This window comes from Pseudonaja textilis, chromosome Z (genome assembly GCF_049901715.1).
Source record: "Pseudonaja textilis isolate UNSWEBS1 chromosome Z, rPseTex1.2, whole genome shotgun sequence".
Taxonomy (NCBI): domain Eukaryota; kingdom Metazoa; phylum Chordata; class Lepidosauria; order Squamata; family Elapidae; genus Pseudonaja; species Pseudonaja textilis.
Genome location: NC_142008.1, coordinates 114,749,217 through 114,760,712, shown reverse-complemented (window position 1 = coordinate 114,760,712; position 11,496 = coordinate 114,749,217). Strand labels below are relative to the sequence as shown.

General features: G+C 36.0%; 1 protein-coding gene across 1 annotated transcript; it reads left to right on the top strand.

Moving 5' to 3' along the window:
* The first annotated feature begins 514 nt into the window (after nt 1–514).
* Nucleotides 515–9,854, top strand: LOC113449906 (vomeronasal type-2 receptor 26-like). Its single transcript, XM_026721040.2, has 6 exons — nt 515–729; nt 1,797–1,974; nt 4,926–5,789; nt 6,967–7,194; nt 8,192–8,318; nt 8,935–9,854. Exons 1-6 carry the CDS (start codon nt 515–517, stop codon nt 9,852–9,854), a joined length of 2,532 nt encoding a protein of 843 aa, XP_026576825.2.
* Nucleotides 9,855–11,496: the final 1,642 nt, after the last annotated feature.

Genomic DNA, 11,496 nt, shown 5'->3' with positions numbered 1-11,496 from the left:
AAGACATTTGCTAATAAAATGTTTTCTTCTTTGATACCTTTTGCAAAACCACCTGTATTAATCATAAGAAATATGAACATGATGTTTCTTGTCATTATTAAATTATCATTAAACTTAGTTCTCTCCATGTCTCAAGAGAGATACGATAACCATCAAAACTGAAAATCAAAACTGAACTGTGTGCAATTCCCAGCTAGACTTGGAGATAGAGATACAATAAGCAGTTCTGTAAGATTTCAGGTAATTATCAAATTAATCCCAATTATTTCTGTTTCTTTTACAAGTCCCTGGGCAAGTGAGATATTAAAACAAAATTTTAATCAAAGACAAAGGTGTACCATTCTGATCTGGATTTGAAGTAACACTTTTTAAAATTAAAAATGTTTATTTGACTATAAAGGCCACCTAAACCAGAGTAGTCTTTCAAATGAGGCTATGCTATTTAGCAAAGAATTCAATAAGAGATAATGTGAAGTCAAACAAAGTGATACCACCCCCCCCAAAAAAAGGAATTATGTCAGTTTTCATCCTGGTTGTAATATTTTTGGCCGATGTGCTCTGCAATATTCCTCACATGAATTGCATCATCAGTGAGCCTCTTCCAATTCTTCATAAATACTATCAGTTAGGAGATATTATCATTGGTGGAATTTTGTCTCAGATCTACATATTTTCAAACACAATAACCTTTCAGGAACAACCTTCTACTGACCATTTTTATGAAACTGAGTAAGAAACATAAAATGTATTTGTGAAAGTTTTGCTCTATTCTGTCTGAATCTTCTTTTGCTAATCTTTCCTTCCATCCAATTTCCCTTATAAAGTCACAGATTGACTGTGCAAATCCCCATTCATAAACGCTGCAATTGCTTAGGAATGTTTTGATTATCAGATGCAACCAAACATTTAGATATAAAATTGTGTGCAGTCTCACCATATACGTACAATATGATTAAGTTAACATTTTGGGTATTTGTGGTTTGGGTGGTTCATTTTATGGTATGGTTTAAAATGTTTAATATATATGTACTTGGTGAACATTGAAACATGAGATCAGTGGGAAATAAATTTGATAAATAAATGAAAGGCAGAATTACAGAGTTGGAAGGGACCTTAGAGGTCTTCTAGTCCAACCTCCTGCTTAAGCAGGAAACTGTACACTTCAGACAAATGGTTATCCAATATCTTTTTAAAAACTTCCAGTGTTGGAGCATACACAACTTCTGGAGGCAAGTTGTTCCACTGATTAATTGTTCTAACTGTCAGAAAATTTCTCCTTAGTTCTAAGTTGCTTCTCTCCTTGATTAGTTTCCACCCATTGCTTCTTGTCCTGCCCTCAGGTGTTTTGGAGAATAGCTTGACTCCCTCTTCTTTGTGGCAGCCCCTGAGATATTGAAACACTGCTATCATGTGTCCTCTAGTCTTTCTTTTCATTAGACTAGACATACTGAGTTCCTGTAACCATTCTCCATATGTTTTAGCCTCCAGTCCCCTAATCATCTTTGTTGCTCTTCTCTGCACTCTTTCTAGAGTCTCAACATCTTTTTAGATATATAAATCAATATTTGTTCAGGGTTATGAAAATTAGATAAAATGACCAAATAGAATTTATTAGCCAGAAATCTTATTGCTTTGTAATATATGCCATCTCTCTGGAAGTCAGCCTTTAAACTTCATTTCAGGGTGGTGACTCAGCTCTACCAACACATTTTGTCTTTGGCATTTGCTGTAAAGGAGATCAATAAAAATCATCATATTTTGCCCAATTTCACTCTGGGCTTCCATATCTATAACAGCCATTTTATTGCAAGCTGGACATATCATGCCTCAATGGAACTCTTCTCAACACAAGGCAAGTTCATTCCTAACTACAAGTGTGATACAGAGAACAATCCAGTAGCAGTCATTGGAGGGCCTAATTCAGAAATCTTTATCCACATGTCAGCTACCCTGTCCATTTACAAGGTTCCACAAGTAAGATATTTTCTTCTCTTTTTAAATTTTATTTTCGTATGTTATCATTCATAAACCCGCACATACCTTTTTGGGGCATTAAGATAAGTTGCCATCCAAATCATCACTCTAATTAAAATAATGACACCTTGATATTTCAGCAATGAGGAAGTATTTATTAAAATATTTTCCTATTAAAAATAGTTCTGAAGGAATCCTTGGTTCATAGTGTTTGATGTTAGACAGAGTAGGATTTGTCTGTGCTATCATAAATAATGACTTGGGTTTTGGATCAGTGAATAAACTTGATTAGGGGCATGATGGCTTAGCAGTTCAGCTTGTCAGCTGGAAAACTGACAGCCTTGGTTCAACACTCAAGTGTCATGCAACAGGGTGAGCTCCAATTCCTGCTCCAGCTTCTGCTCACTTAGCAGTTTGAAAGCATGCAAATACAAGTAGATTAAAAGGCACCACTTCATGGAAAGGTTACATCACTCCATGCATTTTTGGCATATAGCCATGTTGACCACATGACCACAGAAAATGACTTTAGACAACAGTGAGTCACTCAGCCAAGAAACGGAGATGAGCACCATGCCCTAGAGTTGAACATGACTGGATAGGGAAATGTTTACCTTTATAAACTTGATTAACAAAATAACATTAAAATCAGGTTAAAATGTGGTACCTAAGAGTCCCTTTGAAGAGACATCCTGCAGCTTTTCTGTTTTAGTTCACAATCTAACCAAAGTAAGATTTGTCCTTAATATTGACTAACATGACAAAATGAGAAATAATTCGAACTTGACCTTTAGGATTTCTCTGTAGGAAAAATGCATATAATTTAATTATTTTGGGACAGAGCTATTTGATACACACAGATATGTTTGACATGGCTTTACAAACCAATTATTCTATTTTTCAGAAATAAGTTATGAAACAAATATAGAAGTTCTCCCTCTCCTATGAAATATTGTTTAAGCGAAGATGGAACCATTACTCAATTAAACTAGCCAATTTATAAAAACAATCAGCAAGAGGAATATTACTTATAATCAGGATGAAACAACACTATTCAGAGAGGAAATGTCAGTTTATATTCAAATGGCTTTCTTGACTATGCATCTATTAATGGCTGATTTGTCAGAGTGCCAGCTTGTAGAAATTCCCTGGCGTTTTTGGACATGAGTCAGTCTAGGATGGTTACATTTTCCCAATTGAAACTGTGATTAAATCTGTCTATATATTGTGAAATTAAACATTTTTCATCCTGTCTTCTGAATGCTAACTGATATTGATGGATGTGTTCTGCTAGTCTTCTGCCAGTTTGTCCTAAGTAGTGGTTGTTGCAGTCCTTATATTGTATGTTGAAGACGACTCCTGTTTTCTTCTTCTAGAGTTGTTGGAGGTCTTTTGGTCTGCTTAGGAAATTTTGAACGGCTTTAGTTGGCTTGTGTGCTACACTGATTTCATGTGTTCATAGAAGTCTGTTGGTGGTTTCTGAGATATTGTTGATGTATGGCAGGGTAATTCTTTTAGGGTTTGGGTTGGTTAGCTGTATTGGGTTGAGTAGTTAAACAGAAGTTTATGAGAGCCATAATCCTGGGTGTTTTGATCTTTGTGTATTTGATTAAATCAGGTGTTCTGTGGAGCAATGTGGCCTTGGATACTTTGCCTAATTCTGGATCTGTAGACATGAACAGGACTGTGACTGCAACTTTATCAAAAAGTCCCTGACCACTCAGCCCAATACAGCATAACTATCACAAACCCTAAAAAGGATTTTTAAAAAACCAGAAGTAATCTATAACACACAATGTAAGGATTGCAACAACTACTATGTAGGGCAAACAGGCAGAAGACTGGCAGAATTCATCCATGAACACCAACTAGACGTCAGAAAACATTAAAATTCTTTAATTTCACAGCATATAGACAGCTTTAACAATAGTTTCAACTGGAAAAATGTGATAATCTTAGACTAGGCTAAATCCAAAAATAAATGAACAAAAAAGAACCAAAGAATCTCTAGGATCAACACTGACAGCCAAACTACTTGCATATAAATTGACAGCAAACTGCACTCCTTACTAACACCGATGATGTTACCTAGTTTAGGTAATGAAACATCTACAAGAAAACAAGCAAACTCAGAGATCACCAAAGTCCCGTCATTTCAATCCTGATCTACAAATATTCTCCTTTGTTACTATTCAAAGATTTCTTGTTATCAGAGCATGTTTTCTAAAAGCATAAAAAGTTAATGTTTGATTATGGTAAGTATAAAGTGAAGTATACTATGATCAAACAAGGTGGTCTTTGCTTATTTATACACAAAATTAACATGCATTCATCGATGCAACAACATTAACAGAAAAACATATCACCTGAAGCAACCTGATATACATAGATATTTTGCAATTCCTCCATGTATTGCTGAGATAGAGCATCCAAAATTTTATATATTTTTTATTCTAAGTATTGCCACTCATAACAAAGTATTTTGACTTAAATGTCTTCAGTTTGGCATTTTTGTAACCTATACACTGATTGCTGATTGATTGATTCCATATCTTCAAGTGATTCTCAACCATTGGCAATTTTCTGGACAAATCCATACAGTTTCCTTGGCAAGGCTTTTCTAAGTAATTTATCATTACCCTTTTTCTAGGGTTGAGAGAAAATGACTGGCCCATGGTCAATCAGATACTTTGTGCCTAAGGCAAGACTACAACTCATGGCATCCTGGTTTACAGCCTGGTTCCTTTATTACTACACCAAACTGATTACCTAGGTTATTCCAATATTTTATAGAGATTCCAAATGGAATAATGACCTTTATTACCAAATGGTATAGCTAGTAGCCCCGATTCATCCACACTCACTGAATCTAATTGAAATTAAAATATTTAATCAATTTTCAGATCACTGCTCCATGCCCTCTTTTTCTTCTTCTTCTTTTCCTATTTTAGTTCACCTATGGTTCTTCTGCTGATTTAAGTAGGAAAACTCAGATAGCTTTGTACCACCAGATGTTCCCAAATGTCAACAGACAATGCAGAGGAATTCTTCAGTTACTCTTACATTTCCAGTGGAGGTGGATTGGGGTATTATATGACAATGATGACGATGGAGAAAGGTTTATTCAGAAAGTTATTCCCATGTTTTCTCAGAAAGGAATCTGTTTTGATTTCATTGAAAGATTCCCAATAATCACTTTTGTTGATAACTTTGATAAGATGGTGACAGAAGGATTTCAAACATACCACGTTGTAACAGAAAGCACTGCTAATGTTTCTATTATTTATGGTGATATTAAGACCATGGTATTTATAAGGATGTTTCCCACCATATTAAAATATGAGAATATCACAGAAATAGCAGTATGCAAAGTTTGGGTTATGTCAGCTCAGATGGAATTCACATCTCTTCCCTTTCAAAAGCATGAGAATATAGACTTCCTCCATGGTGCTCTCCGCTTTGCAATCCATTCAAAGGAGATATTAGGATTCCAGGAGTTTCTTCATATGAGAAAACTTATCTTGGTAAAAGAAGACAGAAATGATTTTATTCAGCCCTTCTGGGAAGAAGCATTTGAATGTTTGTTTCCTGGATCCACATTGGACAGTCAAGCCACAGTGACCTGCACTGGTATAGAGAAGCTGGAGACACTTCCTTCATCTGTTTTTGAAACAAGCATGACTGCCCATAGCTACAGTATTTATAATTCAGTCTATGTTGTGGCACATGCTTTGTATGCTATGCTTTCATTGGAAGTCAAGAAGACATCAAGGGTTCATAAAGGAAGACAGATCCTCAATCAACTTGCCTGGAAGGTAATAGTTTGTGCAAGCTGATATGTGGGAAATCATCTTGAGGGAGGTTCTCTTTTCCCTTTGGCACATCATTATGAGGTGGTAAATCTTTCACCCTTTTGAAATGGATCAGATTAGGGTTAGGATTATAAATATAATATTTTTATTTTAATGTTCCAGTAACAGAATCTTTCAACTCTGAGTACATGTCTCCCACTTGTATAGATTGCCGCCGTGGCTATATAGGGAAGACAGGGAGGAAGATAATCACCAGATTGCAAGAACACAAGTGAGCTGTCAGATGAGGAGATCCAAACTCTGTAATGAAAAGGACATACATTCAATTTTGTAGCTACTAAGATTGTCAGACGAGTAGGCACAAAGCATCCAGGAAGTGATTGAAGCCTGGGAAAACTCATTGGTGAACAAGAGGGCTGATTTACCACTAGCTTATCAAGTACTTAGGAAGCAAGGTCTTTGCAGCACAAGCAAACAACAACCAATGACTTAATAGCCAGCCATTAACACCCCAATCAACCTCTAAAAGGCACATTTAACAGGCACTATATAAACACCACACACAGAACAGCCCACAGGATACACTTTGCTAGAAATAAGTTCTCTGAAGCTGGACTTCAGCATGAGTCTAAAAGCTCAGAAAACTAAACCTCTGGTCCCGGTGACTGACCCAGATTGGATTCTGAAACATTACCCTGGGACATGTCTATTCACCTCCTCCCATGCTCACTCTTTTTTTTTTATCTTTTAGAGAGCCAGAGTCATTACTGAGACACTTTCTTATATATATATATATTTTTTGTTAACCTCAAACTCAAATTTCTTCTTTCTTACCACTGTCTTGGTTTTTGCTCTTCCTCCTGTTCCTTCAGGATATTCTTATTGCCCATTATAAAGACATGAATATAAATCAATGACAATCACCATAGAATATCCTAATGTATAATGTCTATACAGCGGTCAGGCCTAGTATTCCTGCAAAAGTGTTCTTAATTCAGGCTTCATGATCATTTCCTCTTTCAATGCAATACCATTCTGGCTCCTATTATTTGCCTTCTTCTTCTGTTTAACATGGAATAGATCTTTAAAGGAGATCAAATTCAAATGGGGAGAGATTAACATCCTTTACTATATACCGATGAATCGTTCCCTCTCCTTCCTTTCTTTTTCCTTTCTTAAGCTGAACTATTTTGTGAGACATGTCTTCTTTAATAACAGTGTTGGGGAAACACTTTACTTCACTCCAAATGGGGAACTGGAAACTGGATTTGATATCATCAATTGGGTTATATTCCCCAACCAATCCTTCTTTAGAGTCAAAGTTGGACAGCTACAACCCCTGTCTTCTAAAGAAGAAATGTTCACTATTTCAGAGAAAACCATAACGTGGACACACAGGTTTAATCAGGTAGGCTTATGTCTCATATTGATCTTTTCCTCATATGTATGGCAATGTGCCTTCTACCTATCTTTGATCTGGGAGGAAAGTATATTAATATAAAAAATAATACTTCCACATTCTATATTTACTTTGACTTGGAAAAAGATAAGTGTTGCTTGCCACACGAATTGTAAGGGAAACAACAAGTAGAATCTCTTCCTTCTATCTCCCATCCTTTCCATGGGAAAACTAATTTTCAATTGCTCTTCTAGACAGGGATATGAGATAAAGAAGTATATACTGTAGTCAAAAAAAGAGTTTTGCTAAACTGAGGTTATTACAGCAATTGTCTCTCCTTCTATAGACTAAAACCAGTCAACACACAACTATATGAAAGAAGCTTTATAGTTGCATGAATATAATTTTAATCCTGCTGCAGAAATGTTTTCTCTTCTTCTGGGAGCAAAAATGCAAATCATGTTGCATTTTTCTAAGAAATTCATAAGAACATCATCCTTTTGATGTTACTAAGATCAGACATTTTTTTTTAAAAAAATGCATGACTTCTATCATCAAAGAAAAATGCAGCAATGGAAGAAGCATTTTAAAAAAGCAGTCAGAGTTCCAGCAAAAGTGTTTCTGATTATATCCATATCCAAATTCATTCCTCCTAGGGAGAGTAGAGTTTTTCTGATTTGAAAAAATAGTGATATGATTGGTAAAATCATATATGTGTGATTTTACATTGACTCATTAAACTCTCCAGAAACTCTTGAAAGGGATTTTAATTTTGTGTACCAATCGGACCTATATTTACATTAAATACTATTTATATTATATTATTTATAACAAGACAATATATTTATTCATGCAATTATATTCTCAAAAACTTTTAAGTTTTATATTTGGAGCTAGAACTCCTAAAGAATTTCCTTCTAAAAAACTACAGACAATGAGAAATAAAGATACTGTTGACATACACATTTATAAAAGAAGAAAAATATTTTATGTCTTTTCTGAATAGACACAGCCCACTTCTCTTTGCAATCCCAGTTACCATTCAGGCTATAGCAAGGTCAAACAAGAAGGAAAGCCATTTTGCTGTTATCATTGTATACCTTGTCCAAAAGGGAAGATTTCAAATCACAAGGGTAAGAAATATCACAGACAGAAATGACACCCAGTCTGTGCTCCAGGCAAAAATAAATTTGGACTTTGTAGACTAAGATGTGGATATATACTTAGCTAAACTTTAACAATGGCACAACCCTCAGAGGTTTAAAAATATATATGAATTTATCTTCAAATATCTCATGAGAAGAAGTCTATGGAGATTCTCCATCATCCAAATTATGGTTGTCCCAAAAGACAACTGGACTTTTCACCAAGAAGGTCCAACTGCTTTTAGAAAAGCACTTTGGGTCAAAAGAAGCTTTTATAAATAAATGACTAAAATGGAAAGGGAACAGGGAAGAAAGTTGCTAGATTAGACATTAGATAATTTCCCAGTCCAAATAAGGCCATCTGATCTTCTTTTACTTGTTTAAACAGTCATTTGATCTGACTGTGGAAGTTTATAAATAATATGAAACAAACAGAAAATAAATAAATATGCAAATAAATTGCTCAGAAGAGAAAAAGGAGGATTAGTTTCTTTATTTGGCCCCATTTCAAGCTAAGTTGTATTATTTAAGGTTTTGTAAAATATGAATTTTATTGGTTTATTACAATATTCTAGTTCTGGGTGGTTGTTGCTGTTTTTTTCAGACATGGACAACTGCTTGCAATGTCCACAAGATCATTATCCCAATGAGGATCAAGATTTCTGCATTCCAAAATATGTAACATTTTTGTCCTATGAAGAACCTTTGGGGATCACCTTCACCAGCTTTATTATTTCCTTTTCAGTCATTACTATTTTGCTGCTCTGGCTTTTCATTAAACACAATGACACCCCTATTGTGAAAGCCAACAATGAGACCCTCACCTATATTCTTCTCATCTCCCTCCTACTTTCATTTCTTTGCACCTTGCTATTTATTGGCCAGCCTCATCAATGGACATGTCTTCTTCGGCAAGTTACTTTTGGCATCATCTTCTCCATGACAATTTCTAGCATTTTGGCAAAGACTATCATAGTAATTCTAGCTTTCATGACTACCAAGCCAGGGTCAAGAATTAGAAAATGGATGGGAAAGAGACTAGGTCTTTCTATTGTCCTTTCTTGCTCTTTTATTCAAACTATTATTTGTATTGTATGGCTATCAATCTCACCTCCATTCTTAGATGTTGACATGTATTCCATGCCAAAGGAAATTGTATTGATGTGTAATGAAGGGTCAACCATCATGTTCTACTGTGTCCTTGGTTTTATGGGTTTCCTGGCAACTATCAGCTTCATAGTGGCTTACCTGGTCAGAAAGTTACCTGACACATTTAATGAAGCCAAATTTATTACCTTTAGCATGCTATTGTTTAGCAGTGTTTGGCTCACCTTTGTTCCAACATACTTGAGCACAAAGGGGAAATATATGGTGGCCATGCAGATATTTTCAATTTTGTGCTCCAGTGGTGGACTACTGGCTTGTATTTTCTTCTCCAAGTGTTATATTATGATAAGGAAATCAGAACTGAACAGTAAGGTACAACTAAGAAGAATAACAATGTATCAACAGAAAATTTTCTGATTTTAGTGATGAACAAATAGGATACTCAGTGACGCGGTTGTTAGAGTGCAATACTGCAAGCTACTCCTACTGCAATTTGGCAGATCAATCCCATCAGGCTCAAGGTTGACTGAGCCTTCCATCCTTCCCAGGTAGGTAAAATGAGGACCCAGATTGTTGTGGGCAATAGGCTGACTCTGTAAATCACTTTGAGAGGGCTGTAAAGCACTATATAGCAGTATATAAGTTTAAGTGCTATTGCTATTGCTATTATAATAAAGGAATACAATCCGCAAATAAATAATAATGTTTTTAATAAATGTAGTAAAAGTTAATTTATTTGTTTAGAAATTTTATCAGGCTGCCACTCACTGTCTGAGAGTCTGGAAGCCTTACAAGAAACAAAAGCTTAATATACAACAATAAAAACTAAGCCGAAGCACAGACAGATTGTTTTCCCACAGGAAGAAGAATCACCTCACCTAAACAGCTCTATCTCCACTCCTTCCCCACTTAGTAATGTGGCAAGCCCGAAACTCTTCCCTCATGACTGTCCAGGAGAAAGTAAGAAAACGAATATATACTAAGCTTAACTAAAATAGCTACACATATGTCAATTTTGGGCTTGACAGCTATGTATCATCACACCCCACACGTTTTAAATTCCTGATCTGAACTGTAATCTGCAAATTATATAAGGGAATTCTACCCATGATTTTGGAATAAAGTATAAATATCTAATCAGGGGTGGGATTCAAATTTTTAACAACTGGTTCTGTGGGAATGGTTTAGTTGGTGGTCATGTGACTGGGTGGATGTGGCTTGGTTATTGGCTGGGTGTGGCCAACTCAATAGCACTCACATTGATGCACACATTTCCTCGCCTGGCCTCTCATGACTGTGGGGATGCTGCAACAGTTGTAAGTGTGAAAAATGGTCATAAGTCACTTTTTTCAGTGCCATTGTAACTTTGAATGGTCACTCCACACAAGCAAAGTACCAGCAAAGGAGGGGAAAAAAACTCCAGAGAAGTTTCTGAGACAGGAAGTCTAGTCCTGCCAAGAATGTAATAAGGGTTATTGGAGAGTCAGTTTGTGTAAGCAACACCAGAATGTTTCCTTCCTGCCTTCCTTACAGGATTAGGCCAGTAATTTCTTCTAACAACTGGTTCTCCGAACTGCTTAGAATGTTAAAAACCAGTTCTACCAAATAGGTGCGAACTGGTAGAATCCCACCCCTGGATCTAATGCCCTTGGGTGTTTCCTATGCTTTGCTATCTTCCAATTGTGTTAGGCTGCAGTTACAGCTCCCATATTGCCCTAACCATGATGGCTGGATGTTAATGTCTACAGCACATGAGTTGATGAATACAAAAGTCTATTATAGATTTTCACTTATTTGAAACACCAAATTTATATTCATTCATTCATTCGTTCATTTTGTATAGCTGACCATCTCATCAGAAGTTACTCTGGATGGTATAGCACAATTAGATAGAACTACAATATAAAAAGGGGATTGATTGCTCAGTGAGATGACAGCCTGGGTTCAAGATCCAAGCACTGTGCAATAGTGTGAACACTTGTTCCTGCCCAAGCTCCTGCCCACCTAGAAGTTAAAAAACATGGCAATGCAAGTAGATAAACAGGCACGACTTTAGTGG

What these genes read in the sequence shown, in the direction of transcription:
- LOC113449906 (XM_026721040.2), top strand. Translation starts at nt 515, where the DNA reads ATGTCAGTTTTCATCCTGGTTGTAATATTTTTGGCCGATGTGCTCTGC. An exon ending in GACCATTTTTATGAAACTGA is followed by an intron (nt 730 to 1,796) that starts GTAAGAAACATA and finishes TATCTATAACAG; the next exon opens with CCATTTTATTGCAAGCTGGA. An exon ending in CCATTTACAAGGTTCCACAA is followed by an intron (nt 1,975 to 4,925) that starts GTAAGATATTTT and finishes TTCCTATTTTAG; the next exon opens with TTCACCTATGGTTCTTCTGC.